At 45.4% G+C, this 20,160-nt stretch overlaps 1 protein-coding gene across 2 annotated transcripts in view; it reads left to right on the top strand.

Annotated features, from left to right (window-relative positions):
• NDFIP2 (Nedd4 family interacting protein 2) overlaps nucleotides 1-20,160 on the top strand; it is a 193,789-nt gene that overhangs the window by 39,437 nt on the left and 134,192 nt on the right. For both annotated transcript variants that reach the window (XM_075336768.1, XM_075336769.1), the window contains exon 3: nucleotides 7,734-7,861. In XM_075336768.1, coding sequence (XP_075192883.1) covers nucleotides 7,734-7,861 — 128 coding nt within the window. The remainder of the gene's footprint in view (nucleotides 1-7,733; nucleotides 7,862-20,160) is intronic.

The raw sequence follows: 20,160 nt of genomic DNA, 5'->3' as shown, positions 1-20,160 counted from the left end.
TTGCAAAGAAAGAAAGGGCGAGAATTTCAGTCTCTCGATGTGCAAAACTGATAGACACATATCCCAAGCGACTTGCAGCTGTAATGGCAGCAAAAGGTGGTGCTACAAAGTATTAACTTAATAGGCAAATAATATTGCACGCCCCAATTTTCAGTTTATTTTTTATAAAAGCTTAAAATCAGCAATAAATTTCGTTCTACTTCACAATTGGATCCCACTTGTTGATTCTTCACCATAACATTACATTTTTATGTAACACCCCTTTAATTTGCCGCCGGGGCAGGGTGTTCGGTAGTTCTCACCTTGATATGACGCAGTGCCTCCACCCGAATCTTGCTAGGAGCTCTAGTGGAATGCAGAAGGGTCTTTGTCTTCTGCTAGGGGTCGACTCGGGAAACCCCTACCCACGCTCCGTACACACTCACAATAACTGAGGTTAGAAATCTTAACAGGTTTATTTGCAGGAGGATGACAATGGTAATTGCAGGGAAAAAGCAAATAACAGTGAAACGATAGGTAGTGTTATGCAGTATTCTACAAAAATGCAGGAGGGGCTCTTTGTAATAGACCTGAAGGTTAGGGGTAATGCTTCCTCTTTAACCTACACCACACACTCTGCTGACTACTTACAATCTACCAACTAACAGCTGCAGCCTCACAATTGACACAGTCCCAAATTGGGGCCCCAGTTGCCGTGGATGTCGGCGCGCTTGCAGTACGTTGGTGCACTTAAAGTAATGAAGGCAGTATTTCCCCAGGGCTGGTCCTATACAAACTCCCAGTTAGTGCAGTCAAAAGTCCTCTCTAGCAAGGCCTTGTAATTTGCTCCAGCACACTTCTCAAACTGTAGAACTACAAGTCACAGCAATGTCCTACTCACTTCTGTCTGCAGCAGGTCTGTTCTCTCAGACTATTCCACACTGGGGCGTCTGGATTCAATGTCTGGGAGGGAGTTGGTACAGCAGGCAAAATCCTTCTTCGGTGTGGTAAACCTGGAAGGCCGCAGCTCCTGCTAATGGTGCCTCCTGTCACTTTCTTAGACAGTCTCTCCTCACACAGAGTTGCAGCTTCCCGCCTCCAAAATGACTCAGCTTCCTTCCACCCCTCCGTCCTGTTTCCTCCTCCCCCAGATTTGCAAGGCACTTTGGGAATTGTAGTATTCTCCAGTTCAACCAAAGAAGCAGCATCTGTAGAGGTGAATGTGGGTGGAACACTATAGATCGCTCCCAAAGCAGGTGTCACATTTATCTTTTATGTTTGAAGTCTGAAATGTGGGAAAAGGTTGAAAAATTCAAAGGGGCCAAATACTTTCGAAAGGCACTATATGCAAGTCCTCATTTTGGGGGAAATGTCATTACTGCAAGGTGGCCATAAAATAACCCTAACGTGTTTGGAGCTGTGTGCAGACTGACCCAATGGACAGAATTTGCTGAAAATTGGTATGTATGCTATTTAATGCAAAAAAATAATAAATAATTGTATTAAAACTCCCCACCAGGTGAAAAAGTGGCGCTGTACAGTGAGCGAGCGGCCCAAAAACAGTGTGCCGATAATTGGAGATGTCACAATTGTTCCCCAGACTAGCATAACTGTTCAATATGGCCGCCGTCATGCATAATGACCTTGTTCATCCTATGCATCCTATGTCTGGTGGGATGCTGAGTACTTCCAAAATGATGCGGTCTTTGAGGTCAGCCAGGGTGTCGACCTATCCCCGATAAACACGCTCTTTTAAGTGTCTCCACAACCAGAAATTACAAGGATTGAGATCGGGTAAGCACGGTGGCCATGCGGAAGGAGCGGCTCAAAATCCTGTCATCGGGGAAAATGTGCACACAGAACATTCTTCACACAATTTGCGATGTGAGGAGGTGCTCCATCATGCATGAAGGTGGTTGTCTGAAGACACTGCCGCTGTTGGAGTTGCAGAACGACCACTGTTTCCAGCATTGTCTGGTATCTCACTGCTGTCACGGAACAGGTAGGAACCCCAGTTTGCCTCATTTCTTTGTAAAAGAAAGGTCCGAGGATGAATGATGAGGTGAAGCAAACGGTTATCTTTGGCTGATGCAGCGGAACCACCTTGACCGCATGTGGATTTTCAGTAGCCCATATGCGACAGTTTTGTGTGTTCACCTTTTTCATTCAGGTAAAAAAAATGCTTTGTCGCACCCCAGAACATTCCATGGCCAATTGCCTTCCACTTTCACCAGAAACATGAATGCAAATGTCATGCGGGCATTATTGTCACAGGGAAGAAGTTGTTGATGTTGGCTAATTTTGTATGGGTATGCCCACAAGAGCTTTCGGAGAACTTTCCACACTGTGCTGTATTGGAGCCCCAATTGCCTGGAAACGCTGCGTGCACTACTGTTCCTGGCAGGATTGTTCGTGCCCTGTTCCACGACGGCAGTGGCAATGTCCTCCACAACCTCTCTGCTTACCGGTCATCGCCCGCGCCCTGGCTGAATGCTCAGTAACCCTGTTGCCTCAAAACGTGTCAACATCTGTCTCAGGGAATTGACAGCCATTGGACAGCTACATAAGTGAAGGTCTTTCAAACGATGAAAGGCTCTCAGTGCAGCTGTAGCATTTCTGACATTCTCAGAAAACAACCGCACTAACCGCACACGATCAGGCAAAGAGACAGGCATCTTGCAGACTGAGTAGCAAGGCGCGCTCACTATACAGCGCCACTTTTTCACCTGCTGGGGAGTTTTGGTATAAAATTTTGTTACAGATGCCTTCTTTTTCCCCATGCCTTGAATAGCATACATACCAATTTTCAGCCAATTCTGTCTACTGGGTCAGTCTGCACATGGCTCCAAACACCTTAGGTTATTTTATGGTTACCTTGTATATTAAACGTTTGTATAACAATGTATTTAAGATGACTGCTCCTTACAGATGATTGACTGGCAGTATTGGTTACACTCATCTGTACAAATGGTGGCATATAAGGGTCTTCTCCACTGTCCAGGGAATTTTAACATAGCCCAGTTGAAGTTCGTAAGCCTATTTGCTGTCCCCCACATAGTTTAGTGTTAGAAAGCCGCAGGGAAACCTTAGAAGGGATGCGATACTGAATCGGGACCAGTTGCAGATGCTTGACCCCCCTCCAATTGGCATCTTGGCCTTAAAAGGAAGGTTTCGTCAAAAAAATAATAATAATTTTCAATAACTGAACAAATGTAAAGTATTAATGTTTTAATGTTTTGTTTAAATATTATTTGTTTTTAATTGAGCAAAATATAAAAAAAATATTTTAAAAGTTTTTGATATTTTCCACTCTTAGGCTATGTGCGCACTAGAAAAGTGATTTTTTTTTTTTTTTTTCTCAAGAAAATTTCTTGAGAAACTTCTGGGAGTTGAAGATTACCGCACCTGCGGTAAAATAACGCACCAAAACTGCGGGGAAAAACGCACGTGTTTTGCCGCGGTTTTTCCGCAAGTTGGTCCCTGCGTTTTTTTATTCTGTAACTGCAATAAATAATATAGATAATAGATAATCGATAGACAGATAATGGATAGAGGGAAAGATGAATAGATGCGAAAGACCTATATAATGTCCCACCCCCTGCATATTCTAAGCTGGCACCCTTTAGTGACTTTCATGTGCCTAGCCTTGTATTTAGCCAAAAAATAAATAAATAATAAAAAAAAAGACGACGTGAGGTGCCCCCATCTTTTGTAGCCAGCTAGGGTAAAGCAGACAGCTGCAACCTGCTGACCACAGCTGGCAGCTTCACCTTGGCTGGTAATACAAAACAGAGGGCACCCCACGCTGTTATTTTACATTAAATAATTTAAAATAAACGTGGGTCCCCCCCAAATTGGATCACCAGCCAAAGTAAAGGGGACAGCTGTGGTCTGGTATTCTCAGACTAGGGAGGTCCACTGTTATTGGACACTCCCCAGCCTAAAAGTAGCAGGCTGTAGCTGCCCCAGAAGTGGCGCATCAATTAGACGTGCCAATCCTGCCGCTTTTCCCCAACTCATCCTGTTGCCCTGGTGCGGTGGCAAACTGGGTAATATATGGGGTTGATGCCAGATGTGTAATGTCACCTGGCATCAGGCCCTGGGGTTAGTGATGTCACGCATCAGATACCCAACATCACCAACCCAGTCAGTAAAAAAAAAAATAGACAACAAAAAAAGTTTTATTTGAAAGAATACTCCCCAAAACATTCCCTCTATCACCAATTTATTGACAAGAACAATCAAATCCGGGTCCGGCGTAATCCAATAAGGGGGTCCCATGGCGATCCTTACCATAGTCACTGTCCCAGTCAATGAAGAACAGAATGTTCCCTATTGGCTGGGAGAGTAATGCAGTGACCTGAGATAACATCAATAGGTCAGCCCAGGTCACTGCAGGTGATGACCAGCGCTGACTTCAGGAGGTTAGATGAGATCATTACCTGCTGTGATGATCTCCTGCACTGCTGACGTCAGCGCTCTCACTGCCTTCTATGCCCGCCGCGTTCTCAGCAGTATCGCGAGAGCCCGTGACGTCACCGCTAGTGACAGTCTCGGGCCGCGGGCATAGACGGCAGTGACCGCGCTGACGTCAGGAGGCAGGAGATCGTCACAGCAGGTAATCATCTCATCTCACCTCCTGACAGCAGCGCTCGGCATCCCCGCGGCTGCACGCACTGCAGGGTGACAAGCTGCTGATACTGCGGGCAGACATTGACACACTGCAGGGCGGGCAGCCGCGGGGCTGGAGCTGGACACATACTGCACGGGCACCTGGAGGTCACACGGAAGTGCTTCTGTGCGGTGTCCAGGGAGTGTGATGTGTGTGTGTGTGTGTGTGTGTGTGTGTGTGTGTGTGTGTGTGTGTGTGTGTGTGTGTGTGTGTGTTTACTCTGCTCCGCTTCCTCTTCCTGGCATAATGACATCACTCCCGTGCAAAACCGCAGGTAGCGATGAGCATTACCGTAGGTAAATCGCGGCTATACCGGGGGTGTACCGCACATCATTTGCTACCTGCGGTATATCCCCGGTATTTCGCGATTACATTACAGTGAATGGAGTATGGAGGTACCTGCGGAAAAGAAGTGACATGCACATTTTCTCAAGAAAGTTTCTCATTCTTCAGAAAGAATTTTCTTGAGAAAAAACGCAGTGTGCGCACAACTATTTTTTTTTCCCATAGCTTTTGGTGGGAAATGTCTGCAGAAAGATCGCATTTCTCAAGAAATTTCTGTAGCAATGACGCGGGTAAAACCGCAGGTAAAAACGCAGTGTGCGCACAGGGCCTTAACTAGGGGGAGAAGCTGCTGAAATCCGACTGTAGAACTAGCTCACATTACAACTGTAGTAAAAGTGGGTGGAATCTGCTCTCCTGTGTGTGTCACATCTCCCCCTCCTGTTCTGGGTGTTCCCAAAAGGATAAGAGAAGACAAAATTTAGGGACACAGTGCAAAGCTATTTTGTTGGTGACCACAAAGGGATCCTAATATGTCTAAAGTGTCACCAGTGACAACTGGCATAGTGCTCCGCTGTATTCTATGCCCCATGTACTCTGCCACCATATTACTGTGCCCGATTTTACTGTGCCTCCATATTTCTGTGCTATGAGCGCTGAGAGGAGAAACTGCCGAGACTCCAGGCTGACAAGAGAAGCTGCCGGCCAGGATCGGAGGTCCGAGGTGACATGCGGCAAGGAGGGGGCATCTGCAGCCTGACCCCGCCCAGTACTGCACTACAGATGTCACACCGTGATCACCGCTCCCAGCCACATACACTCACCTTAGACCTCCGCCCTGGCAGCCTCTCCTGTCAGCCTGATGTCACGGCTGTTCCTCCTGTCAGTAATCACAGCACAGAGTAGTGAAGAGCTGCCAGGAGCGGAGGCAAGGCAGAGGGGTGATTGCAGCGAGACTTCCACACACAGCACACCAGGATTAGGTGGGGGGGAGCGTTGTGATCTCAGTGCAACTTCCACACACAGCACACCAGGTTCAGTTGGGGAGGAGCAGAGGAGCAGGGGGAGCTGTGTAACTTTCACAGCACACCAGGATCAGGTGTGGCGGAGGGGTGATCGCAGTGAAACTTCCACACACAGCATACCAGGAACAGTTTGGGGGTGAGCGAGAGTTGTGTGATCTCAGCGTGACTTCCACAGCACACCAGTATCAGGTGGGGGGGAGCGGTGTGATCTCAGCAAGACTTCCACAGCACACCAGGATCAGGTGGGGTGGGGAGAGGTGTGATCGCAGTGCAACTTCCACAGCACACCAGGATAAGCGCTGAGCACAGAGCGTGTGACTGGAGAATGTGTAGCCCACAGCATACGCTGTGGGCTCCACAGAGATGACGGCGGTCTCCTCACAGAGCTGTGATCTGGACATCCCAGGGGGTGTGTCCAGGTCACGGCAGGGAGGAGACCGCTTTGTAAAACAGTCGGAGCCCGACTATTAGACCTTATGCTCGGGGCTGCTATATTTGAGGTGAGTAACTGTTGTGACACACAGCAGATCCAAGATGGCAGCCACCAGTGTTTCAGTAAAAATAAAATTAAATAGAAACTAAATAAACCAATTTAATTTTGTATTAAAAATAATTGATTTCATAATCACTATTAATACAAAACAATGCAACACTTTGCCTTTTTAAGGTCTTTTTTTTTCTCTACAAGATGAAGACACCTCCTTAGAGAGGGCATGTTTTATAAATGTACCATTTGGTTCCAGAGGTAGGGGCCTTTTTCTTTAGTGCTACTTTTTATGACATCCCCACATTTATAGGGCCTTGGCTTGTGTCTGCATTTCTGTTTTAATAAAGACTCCTCTCTCGTAGAATATCCAGAGCATGACGGGGATCTAGAGGGTCCCCTGAGCTCTGTAGCTACCAGATTGATGGAGTTCCCCTTTTTTAATGTTTCTTTCTAGACAAAAACTTTCCTTCATTACTAATGAGTATGTCAGACGCTCTGAACATTTACCAATATATGCAATGTACCTAAATATATGAGCATATATGTAACCAGAGGTGGACATTATAATTGGTGCATCCTATGTGGTCGCACAGGAGCCCAAGAGGTAACCGGGCCCATTTCTACCTCTGAAACAGGTGGAATTGTGTATTTTGGTGAGCTCTTGGGCTGCTCAGGGCCCCTATACTGTCCTTGCACGGGGGCCTCTTTTGTCTTTCTGCCAGTGTATGTAACGATATAAGGACTAGATAAAATACTTGTTTGTCCTGAGCCCTGGTGCTCAGATCATTATTAGGAGCAGGGTCTTTCCTGTGCTGCCTGATGACACATAAATAATACTGTCCGCTCCGGGATGGCCGCCTGGATGGCCTCCCCATCAGTTCATGAACAGAGGGCTCTTCATTTCTGGCTGGTCTCTTCCAAGAAGACCAGATAATAGGCTGATTCACTCGGGGAAGATGGCACGGTTTGTTTAGAGGGCACAATACTTCTAGAAGACTGAATTCATTGTTTCTTGACTTGGCAGAGTGAAATATTTCATTTTATTATACCCGTGATTACAGAACTAGCTGTCAAGCTAAATCTTACTTTTCAGTACTGAGACTTCTTGCGGTGACGCTGCAGATCTGCAGCCATTCCTGTGCAGCCCCATGTCCCCTTATAGCAGGTCTTGTCACCATAGGGAGCCATACAGGCTTAGTATCGCTGGTTATAATGGAGACTGGATTCTTGTAATAATGTTGTACTTGTAAATGACACATTATTCCTCGTTCTTTATTTTTCTTGATAGAAGCACAGAATGAATTCTACCCTGTACCACCTCCCTATAGTGTGGCGACCACCCTTCCAACATATGATGAAGCTGAGAAGGCTAAAGCTGCAGCCATGGCCGCTGCCGCAGCTGAGGCCGCACAGAGGGTAAGTCATTTATCTGTTGTTGCTTTATTTTACACCTTTTTATTTTTTTCTTGTAACTTCTAATTAGATATTGATCTTTTTTTACAATCTAACCTGTGATAACATCACACTAATGGGATATATGAGCTGAGAGCTTCCGCAGTCTCGGACTGCAATGCATGTACATCCCTACTGGTAAGAAATGGGGTTCATCAGCATCAAAAGACCTATTTCATTTATACCAACGCGGAGGACTCTCCCAAATGTCCCCCTACATGGCTGTTATATGGGGCTTGTGAACAAACCCTTTTGATGCTGGTGAAACCTGTTTCTTGCTGCTATTGATAGACCGGACTTTGCCGTACCTGGGGCAGGAGCCTGATTAATCCTGCACTGAGCTGCTTGTTGCATGCCTTCCTTCTGTGTCTCGGCTCCTGGACCCCTAGGCTCTGTGACACTGTATTGCCTCATGCATTGCTATTTTTCGTAATGTCATAAATTACAAGAACCCTGATGGATTTCTAAGTCTGTCTTGTTTGACAGCTTAGTCTTGGTCTAATAATTACAGTAAATGGCAGCCATGATGCCTTTGTTAATAGAACGTCACATTCCAGCGGTTTCAGTTCCGCTAGAAGTTTTCACTTATTTATCTCTAAAATGACATCTGCAATGTAATGATAAATGGGGGAAAAGTGTCAATTTGTAACTGGAAGATTTAGGCTAACATCACACGCTCAGATTTCTGCTCCCAATCCACAGCCATTTACAAAATCCCATCCACATGATAGAGAAAATAAATGAGCACGATCTACGGTATTTAGATCTGCAGCATGAGCGTTCTTGTGCGGTGTTTCATTACGGATTACACCCTGTTAATGGACAAAGGCGAAATCAACAGCCTTTTATACAGCATATAATCTGCAAGAAACACATGGATTCTGTATTGCATTCACTGCCACTTTTTGACCAAAACCGCAGTGGATTATTTTTTTTCCAAAAGTAGCATTTTACATGCTGGTGCGTCGCTACATGGTCGCTGATGAGCTGTCAATCAGGCAGATCTCTCCAGCGACCAGTGACAAGCCCCCAGCCAGCAGCAACGCGTGGAAGCGATGCTGCGCTTGGTAACTAAGGTAAATATCGGGTAACCAAGCACTTGGTTACCCGATATTTACCTTGGATACCAGCGCACACCGCTTAGCGCTGGCTCCCTGCACTCCTAGCCAGAGTACACATAGGGTTAATAAGCAAACCGCTTTGCTTATTTACCTGATGTGTACTCCGGCTACGTGTGCAGGAAGCCGGCACTGGTAGAGTGAGAGCGGTAGACGCTAGTAACCAAGGTAAATATCGGGTAACCAAGCAAAGGGCTTCGCTGGTAACCTGATATTTACCTTGGTGACAGCTTACCGCAGGCTGCCAGACACCGGCTCCCTGCACATTCAGATCGTTGCTCTCTCGCTGTCAAACACAGCAATGTGTGCTTCACAGCGGGAGAGCAACGTCCAAAAAATGAACCAGCACTGTGTGTAACAAGCAGCGATCTCGCAGCCTGGGCCAGATCGCTGCTCAGTGTCACACACAGCGAAATCGCTAATGAGGTCACTGGTGCGTCACAAAAACCGTGACTCAGCAGCGATCTCTCTAGCGATCTCGCTATGTGAGAAGTACCCCTAAGAAATAATCCCGACTATCATAATTAATCAAGTTTTTACATAGAATGTCCATGTTCCTTATACCCAACTATATGTGAAATCTTTTCTATTTGTGGCTGTGTGTTGTTATATATACCTACAAGAACACGCCTAAACTATAAATGTAGAATGGTATCAGCCTGTACTGTAAAGTGCGTTCTGTAATGTCTACTCATTAGTCGGCACACCTATGAAAAGTATTTTCCAATAAAAGCAATCCATAATTAAAATTAAATGTATGAAGCATCGGGTAAAGATTTGCTTCTATATCTTGTATAACCTAATGGCTCTAATAGCCCAGATAAATATGGGACAGGCAGGAATGATGACCGTGGGATTTGAGGTCTACTGTAATGTAGTTGGCAGTTGGCCTTCTTGAGAAGAGATGGGAGATATGTTAGATAGTCTGGTAGCCAATCGTACTTTCGGCCAAAAGTGTTATAGGCCAAACATAAACACTATTGTGTAGACTGAGATCATAAAATGGAACAAGGAAGGGAAAGATTCCGCACAATCAATCAGGGGCACACCAGTAGTATAATATATAAAAGAGAACACCTTTATTTATTGCACAGGAAAAACATCTTAAAACTTATTTAAAAACATACATAGAGACAAAAGCACCCACTGAGCGGGACCAAAACCCCAATGTCATAATAATGGATATGGCAGTACAAATATTGGATACAATACAATATCAAAAGAAATATGACAGACCAAAACCCATAGGTGGTGCAATATCGGATATCAAGTGTCAGGTATTAATCAGTAGATATAACTAAATCATAGAAATACCTGAAAAATATCAATCACTGGTACTAGCATGTATTAATGCACATATCACAAAGTTAATGTGTCCCTGCAAGGGCAGCGCAATACACCAAGGTGAATAGACAATATGTCTACAAGTGTCGATCACTAGTAGTAGCATGTGTTAATACACACATCACGGAGTTAATATGACCCTGCAAGAGCGACGCAATAAGCCAAGGTGAGTAGACACTATGTAGGTATCCAGAGGTGTAATAGCATGCAGATGGCAATTAGCACACCCTAAGAATATGCACAAATACGATGTTTATAATAAGAAGGCGGTAATGACATCCGATACTTGGACGTGGGGGTGGTGTACATGCAGCTAGGATACCAGGGGTAGAATCAAAGTAACACCAGATGCCCTGACAGATCAATCCAGCCACAATAGCAAGGTTGTGGATGATAATTGCTGCACCCTAGAGGTATATATACATCCAATCGTTTATAATAAAAAAGCGATAATAGCATCCAATACTTGGACATGAGGGTGACGGACATGCAGTTGAAATACCAGAAGTGAAATCAAAACAACACCAAATGCCTGGAAACCAGAGCCATGGTGTGGGACACAAGATATAATGGACATAAATAGTCACCAGTCACAGACCCAGGGTCAGTCAGTCATGTCAGATAGAGCACGGGGGCGGTCAGGGGTAGCGCTCAGAAGTAGGTGACCGACGCGTGTCACCGCAGCAGCGGCTTCATCAGGGCGGGTAACTCAAGTGCAACATAGAAGGGGTATATATACATATAGAAATAGAATTAGTGAAACGCATACACACACCTGTGGGGCCGTGCGACCAGCGTGGTCCGTATAGTGCGGCGCCATTTTGCGCATGCGCAATGCGGCGAATCAGTAATACTGAAGTCCTGGTAAGGTGTTACACTGCGCATGCGCGGAGCAGAGCGGACGGAGAGACCAGATGGCCAAACACCTGCAAAAAGCAGATGACACAGAGCGTGTGTGTGGAACATCGTTCATGTGACATCACATAAACGTTGTCCTAAAGGGGGCTGGTCACAAGTGATCATGGGGGAGAGAAATCCGTAATGATGATATATACGTTATACATATAGCCTGGATGTGCCAGGAGAAGGGCGCAGATAAAAAAGAACACCCTATCTGGGGCACATCTAAGTGGTGGACACATAACTATACGTTAATCCGGACATGAAATAAGGTAACTATAGTATAGAATAAATCACAAAGAGAATAAGAGAAATATGCAAATACATCACTGAAAATGCTATGCAAAGATGGAAATATAGACACTTCCCCTATTGAATAAATATTTTTTAGTTTTATTTAGAGTCATGGGCCCTTCACATGCGTTCATTGCAGGAAACACCATAGCCAACGGTGGCAATAGATATATTAAAGCAGAATGCTAACCAAGATTTTTTATATATACATGTATCTACGTCCCATAAAGCACCATAATAAATTACCACAATTGGCATATCCATAATAACCAGGTCCGGAGGACAAAGTATGGATATAGTGTGCCTAATTAGGGCTAAAGGACACCAAATATGAGGTAGTTATACATATATCTGATATTGCACCGATAATATATATATTAAAGTGAGTCCAAAGGAAATGGAGATATAAAAAGAAATTGTTAACATTTGTGCAGAACACTTGTACGGTCGAATAATCGCCAAAAGATGCTGACAGAAGCTGCTGATGGACTCTCCAAATGAAGGCATTGAGATTGTATCTCCAAGTAAAGGCATTGGGATTGTAACACTGGAAAGCGGAAAATTGCTGTCAAGATGTCAAGCAAGACGAAAAGTCCATTCCAGATCCAAAGGTCGATGAACCGTGGTTGTAGAAAAGGGGGATACGTGGCCATATGTAGCGATGTTCCCATATCTCAACTGGTCATAAAGACCATGCATTGGGCATATATATATGGGAAGGAAGCATCAGGAGACAAAGGTCCACCTGCAGTGAAAAGAGATAGACGGGTTAGTATGACATGAACGAAAGCGGAGTATAATCCCACAAGGGGGAGAAAAGGAAAAATGAGGGTATGTCAACCGAGGAACCCGGTAAAAAGGAGTTCCTCATTGAGACCTAGTGGAGTTACAGAATCTAATTGAAATATCCATCTGGATTCATTCTGGAGGAGCCATCTAGTACAAGTGCCCCCCCTAGCACTGGTGTGACACCTCTGTAGCCCAAAGACACGAGTGCCACGTGGACTGCCATGATGGAAGGATAGAAAGTGGGCTGCCACGGGTGTGATGGATTTACCTTTTAAGGTGTCAGAAGCTGCCAGGTTGATTGTCGAAAAATGTTTCTGAATCCTCTTTCTCAATTCCTGAGTCGTCTGACCGACATAGACTTTATCACATGGACAGATCATGCAGTATATCACATTCTTAGTCTTACAATTGATGTAAGACTTAATGGGATGATTCGTGGAATCCTGAGGGTTGAGAAAGGTGTTATGAGTAACTTGCATGAAGCCACAGATGTTACAATCACCACACGGGAAAGAGCCCCTAAGATTGACACCGCGCTGTAACTTAATTGTAGGTCTAACAAAATGACTGCGGGTCAACAGATCTCTTAAGTTAGGAGCTCGTCGTGCGGTGAGCAGAGGTTGAGAAGAGACCACTGGGGAAGTTTGCACATCTGTGGTCAAGATAGGCCAGTGTTTTTGCAAAATACTTCTCACCTGCTGCCATTCATTGTTAAAGGTGGTGATAAATCTGACATAGTTATCTTGACACCTTGATTTTGGTCGGATGAGTGACTCCTGTGTTTCACCTCTAGCCCTCTGGTACGCCCTTGATATGGTCTTTCTGGGATATCCACGATTCGTTAGCCTAGAAGTGAGATTGGAAGCTTGTTGGCCGAAATCAACGTCACCACTGCAATTCCGTCGCACCCGCAGAAATTGCCCGGTGGGTATACCTGTTCGGATATGTTGGGGGTGGAAGCTCGAGAAGTGCAGGAGGGCATTGGTAGCTGTGGCCTTCCTATATAGGTTTGTCGAGAGGCCGCCATCTTTAATGGAGATTTCCAGGTCTAAGAAGGAGACAACTGTGGATGAGATGTGGTGGGAAAGAAAGATGTTGAGAATGTTGTTGTTTAGACCAGAAATAAATGAACAACAGTCCTCCTCCGTGCCCTCCCAGACGAAAAAAATGTCATCGATATATCGATGCCAATGTGAGACGCTTTCCTTGAACTCCTGAGATTGAAAAACAATGGTGGACTCCCACCAACCTAAAAAGAGGTTGGCGAAAGATGGGGCACACCCATAGCCACTCCTGAGATCTGTCTATAATAGGTCCTATCAAATAGGAAAAAGTTATGGCGCAGGACGAAATCAAGGAGGTCCACCAGGAAGGAGTCATGCATGCGGTCTGAACGATGCTGTAGATCCAAAAAATAAGTGACCGCATGCATACCGTCTGGATGCCGGATGTTGCTGTACAGTGACTCAACATCACATGTTACCAAGAGTGCACCGGAAGGAATAGTGATGTCCTTGCAGATCTTGATGAAGTTGACGGTGTCCTGGACAAAAGAAGGGAGCCGATTCACAAGTGGTTGGAGGAAAAAGTCCTGGTCTCTCCGTCCGCTCTGCTCCGCGCATGCGCAGTGTAACACCTTACCAGGACTTCAGTATTACTGATTCACCGCATTGCGCATGCGCAAAATGGCGCCGCACTATACGAACCACGCTGGTCGCACGGCCCCACAGGTGTGTGTATGCGTTTCACTAATTCTATTTCTATATGTATATATACCCCTTCTATGTTGCACTTGGGTTACCCGCCCTGATGAAGCCGCTGCTGCGGGGACACGCGTCGGTCACCTACTTCTGAGCGCTACCCCTGACCGCCCCCGTGCTCTATCTGACATGACTGACTGACCCTGGGTCTGTGACTGGTGACTATTTATGTCCATTATATCTTGTGTCCCACACCATGGCTCTGGTTTCCAGGCATTTGGTGTTGTTTTGATTTCACTTCTGGTATTTCAACTGCATGTCCATCACCCTCATGTCCAAGTATTGGATGCTATTATCGCTTTTTTATTATAAACGATTGGATGTATATATACCTCTAGGGTGCAGCAATTATCATCCACAACCTTGCTATTGTGGCTGGATTGATCTGTCAGGGCATCTGGTGTTACTTTGATTCTACCCCTGGTATCCTAGCTGCATGTACACCACCCCCACGTCCAAGTATCGGATGTCATTACCGCCTTTTTATTATAAACATCGTATTTGTGCATATTCTTAGGGTGTGCTAATTGCCATCTGCATGCTATTACACCTCTGGATACCTACATAGTGTCTACTCACCTTGGCTTATTGCGTCGCTCTTGCAGGGTCATATTAACTCCGTGATGTGTGTATTAACACATGCTACTACTAGTGATCGACACTTGTAGATATATTGTCTATTCACCTTGGTGTATTGCGCTGCCCTTGCAGGGACACATTAACTTTGTGATATATGTGCATTAATACATGCTAGTACCAGTGATTGATATTTTTCAGGTATTTCTATGATTTAGTTATATCTATTGATTAATACCTGACACTTGATATCTGATATTGCACCACCTATGGGTTTTGGTCTGTCATATTTCTTTTGATATTGTATTGTATCCAATATTTGTACTGCCATATCCATTATTATGACATTGGGGTTTTGGTCCCGCTCAGTGGGTGCTTTTGCCTCCATGTATGTTTTTAAATAAGTTTTAAGATGTTTTTCCTGTGCAATAAAAAATAAAGGTGTTCTCTTTTATATATTATACTACTGGTGTGCCCCTGATTGATTGTGCGGAATCTTTCCCTTCCTTGTTCCACTTGATTCTCTTTTCCGCACCAGTGTGCACCCAAATGATTTTGTCCCAGTATTAGTGGTGCGCTCCGTTATTCATCTTTCTTGAGATCATAAAATGACTAAACCCGTTTTTTTTTTTATAACATTTAATAGTTTTCTCCAGATTATCTTATAAAAAAAATAAAAAATCTTTATTTTTATATAGCGCTAACATATTCTGCAGCGCTTTACATACATCAGGCACACTGTCCCCATTGGGGCTCACAATCTAAAGTCCCTATCAGTATGTCTTTGGAGTGTGGGAGGAAACCGGAGAACCCAGAGGAAACCCACGCAAACACGGAGAGAACATACAAACTCCTTGCAGATGGTGTCCTTGGTGGGATTTGAACCCATGACCCCAGCGCTGCAAGACCGCAGTGCTTACCACTGAGCCACCGTGCCACCAGTTAAATCTTATAGTTTTAACTAGTCGTAGTCTGATTGCCTTTAGGCGCACACCCACACGGCGAGAAAAACGGTGCAAGTGGAGTGCGATAAAACATCGCATTCCACTCAGCCCAATATTAGCCTATGTGTCAGCGCACATGAGTGATTGTTTTCTCGGTCCGATTAGGGCTGAGAAAATAATCGCAGCATGCTGCGACTGTAAAGCGATCATTATTTCTCTCGCACCCATTCAAGTGTATGGGGCGAGAGAAAAATCGCACTGCACTCGTGGTACACCACTGTAATGCGAGTGCAGTGTTGAGAATGGCAATAGCCGGCTACAGAGGAGAGAGGGAGATAAATCCCTCCCCTCCTCAGTGCCGGCCCTCCTCAGTGCCGGCCCGCCCCCTGCAGCTGAGGTACGCTTGCACAGTCGGACCTCAGTCGCAGGGACACTCGCATGACACTCGGCTCCCACTGTACTGCCAGCGTGTGCCAAGTGTCATGTGAGGATCGCACTAGTGCCCCATGTGGCTCCGGCCTTAGAACTAGTGCAATACCAGCAGCAAATTAGTTTAAAGGGATTCTCCAAAAATGTGATAAAAATGGCTTCCATCCCTTAATTCAAGCTGCAGCTGGTCTTGTGTAGTCACATGTGAGGACAAGTTGCTGTCTGAAGAAACACCGCTCCCAAGACCTGTCTCAGCTGTGAGAAGACCATTATCGTAAACGTACACTGGACAAGTATTGTAAGCACACATACTGAAGCTGCTGTACTTGTGTGTGTGTTTCCGGTATGTGTGTCTGAGCATGGACGGCAGAGACTGCAGAAAAAATGTCTTTCTGCTCAGTCAATTGTAAAGAATTATTACTTCTCCAGCAGCTCTAGTATGTGTGCTTATGATAGTGGTCTTCTGACGGCTGAGACACCGGTTTCGGGAGCTGTTTCTTCACACTGCGGTTTGAGTTATGTGACAGCGGCTGTTTTATTACATTCTTGGAAAACCCCATTTTAAGTTGTGAAAGCTGTCAATTAAAAGGTTTTAGCCCAAATCACACCAAAAGTATACATTATAGAAAATGAAAAGTATTTTCAATTTACATGGGGTAAAAAAAAAAAAAAATCTAGTGAAGAGTTATAAGTTATGCTATCAACAGAGAATCACTATGTAGGAAACTGTCTCTGGGAAAAGTGACTGAGTCTGTGCAAGCAGAAGCACTCAGCACCGGGACTACCAGATGGCACCAAACATGTGACAAAGTAATTCTTGCCAGCATGTAAATCACATGTATTCCTTTTTTTTATAATATATACCTGTGTAATGGTGAACCCAACCCTCTTACATAGACACTCAAGGGATATCTCCTATAACATATTAAAGGCAACCACCGTGACGTCATCAATTAAAGCACTCTTCTTAATTGGACAGCACAATATTTGGCACAATCCTTAATGACCGTACTGAGGTAATGTGAAAATTGTATATATAAAAGCAAAACGCACCCATCCAGTGAAAAAAAGACTTTATTGGTTTATTTAATCCTTATATTAAAGGGAATCTGTTAGTTTTTTGCTATATAATCTGAGATCAGCATAAGGTAAGGCAGAGACCCTGATTACACTGATGTCACTTACTGAAGCTGTGTTTTAGTGTTTCAATACAATCGGTGTTTTATCAGCAGGAGATTATCACTAGAGGACAAGCTGCCTCCTAGTGTTAAGCTAGGGTCACACATAGCGACGCAGCAGTGATCACGATGACGACCTGACCTTATCTGGATCGCTGCTGCGTCGTTACATGGTCGCTGGTGAGCTGTCAAACAGGCAGATCTCACCAGTGACCAGTGACCAGCCCCCAGCCAGCAGCGACGCATGGAAGCGATGCTGCGCTTGGTAACTTAGGTAAATATCGGGTAACCAAGCAAAGCCCTTCGCTGGTTACCCTATATTTACCTTGTTTACCAGCGCACACCGCTTAGCGCTGGCTCCCTGCACTCATAGCCAGAGTACATATCGGGTTAATAAGCAAACCGCTTTGCTTATTTACCCGATGTGTACTCTGGCGACGCGTGCAGGGAGCCAGCACTGGCAGCCTGAGAGCGGTGGACGCTAGTAACTAAGGTAAATATCGGGTAACCAGCGAAGCACTTTGCTTGGTTACCCGATGTTTACCTTGGTTACAGCTTACCGCAGGCTGCCAGACGCCGTCTCCCTGCTCCCTGCTCACTTCAGTTCGTCTCTCTCTCGCTGTCACACATAGCGATGTGCGCTTCACAGCGGGAGAGCAACGTCCAAAAAATGAAGCAGGACATTCAGCAACGACCGGCGACCTCACAGCAGGGGCCAGGTCGTTGCTGGATGTCACACGGACGTCGCTGCTACGTCACAGAAAATGGTGAGTTAGCAGCGACGTCGTTGTGTGTGACACCACCTTTAGTCCAACCATGCGTCCAGCACTGATTAGCAGCTGTCACTACACTGTATACAGAAAGCTGTGGTGTGAGCAGGGTTATACACAGCTGAAAAACTGAGCTCTGCTAGATCCACAGCAGAGGAAATTGTGTTTTTTGTGTTCTGCTGCACCCAGTAAACTAAGTGATACATTGCTGGAATCAGAATCTCTGTCATACCTTGCTGCTGTCACATTACATAGCAAAAAACTTTAAAGGGAATCTGTCAGCAGATGTTTGCTACTTCATTTGCGAGCAGGATGATGTAGGCAAAGAGATACTGAATTCAGCGATGTATCACTTAGATTACTGCTTTCAGCCGTTCTGACTCAATCGTAATTTTTAGATTTAGCGATGTAACAGAGCTGATCCGCCCACATCAGGCTTGTACATTGACAATGAGGTGTAAATTAAAGGAGGGGCGTGTTGGAGTGCCATTGTAGTCTGAGCAATGATGAGCCCTGTTGGTTAAACAAACCTAGCAAATAAACTGCAGATCAGACCTAGACAAGACAGGCATCCCTGAAGTCTGTTAACCCTTGCAGCATGCGGTCTTCAGCTTACATAGCAAAAACCTGCTGACAGATTCCTTTAAATTAGTTGATAATGAATTGGTTTCTAATGCATGTAACATCTCTAAGTGCAGCACTAGAATGATCTTCTATTATAGTGTAAGAAAAGTTTTTATTGAGATATCTAAATCTTCTCCTCGTCCTGGTTTCTTGACTACAATAACCGGTAATGAATGTGACAAATCTGTAAGTACCCAATAGATGGAGCTTGGCCGGTGCTCTCCTGTTCTGTGCGTGTTCCCTCCCAGCAGCTCTTGACTCGATGCTTGTTGTAGAGCACATTACTTCAGGCTGTTATCTGGTAATGTTGTTTTATGCCTTGTGAGAGAGCAGTACTTAGCGCTATCTTCTTCCGTGAGCCCATCTCCGCACACAGGGAGTTGTTCTCGCCCGTCTCAGTCTGTCAGCCCGGCTCAATTACACAGTATGAAACGGTTTCCTCTCGAGTGAGATAAAGAGCGCGGCGTCTGATGAGTTGCTGTACTTAAGCGCTTTTACAATGCAAAACCAAAGCCGCAAAGTAGATTTTGTTCTGTCTTTTTACCACTTTTCTCTGGTTATCTACTCTCTGAACAGAATTGTTACTTCTCATTACATTATATTCTCCTAACACATATATGAGGCTTACCCTGTGAGGGCAGGTAATCCGGAACGACTAATAATCTGGCACAGATCTGAAATATAATGTGCATTTTTATCTCAAAATGGAAAAAAGTATCATAGATTTAAAAAATAAATAAATAGATACATTTTGGGCCTAGTTTTCACCTACCTTTTTGGCAAAGACTGATCTCGTAGTTTGCTATAGGATGGCTGACATTAATCTGGACAAGAGTTGTTGCATCGGATCTTTCAGGAGCCAGATCAGAGAGTGCGGCATGTTGCACAGTCAATTTCTTCAGCGCTCTATTGGGAGACCCAGACGATTGGGGTATAGCTACTGCCCTCCGGAGGCCACACAAAGCACTACACCAAAAGTGCAAGGCCCCTCCCCTTCTGGCTATACCCCCCCGTGGTATCACGGGTACTCCAGTTTTAGCTTTGTGTGCGAAGGAGGTCAGACATTCCATGCATAGCTCCACAGATTTTAGTCAGCAGTAGCTGCTGACTATTTCGGATGGAAGAAAAGAGGGCCCATATAGGGCCCCCAGCATGCTCCCTTCTCACCCCTGGATGGTGTTGTAAGGTTGAGGTACCTATTGCTGGTACAGGGCTGGAGCCTCACATGCTGTTTTCCTTCCACATCCCCTTGGGGGCTCTGTGGAAGTGGGATCCTGCCGGCCTCAAAGCTCTGACGCCGGGCTCCATCCACAGACCCATAGCACCTGGTGGATGCCGAGCAGGAGTACCATCAGGGACCGGGCCCTGCATCATACAGGTACTCTGTGTCCCCGGCAGGCACAGACGCACTCCGGGCTGGCTGGGCGTTGTAGTGCGCCGGGGACCGTACACTGAGCTGGTGTTCCTACAGTTATCTGGGGGACTTTGTGTTCTGGGAACGCAGCGCCGACCCTCACTGGACCGGCGGCGCTGCTGT

Source organism: Anomaloglossus baeobatrachus, chromosome 2 (genome assembly GCF_048569485.1).
Source record: "Anomaloglossus baeobatrachus isolate aAnoBae1 chromosome 2, aAnoBae1.hap1, whole genome shotgun sequence".
NCBI classification, from domain to species: domain Eukaryota; kingdom Metazoa; phylum Chordata; class Amphibia; order Anura; family Aromobatidae; genus Anomaloglossus; species Anomaloglossus baeobatrachus.
The sequence above is the reverse complement of the archived record's forward strand: the minus strand, read 5'-3'. Positions and strand labels throughout refer to the sequence as shown.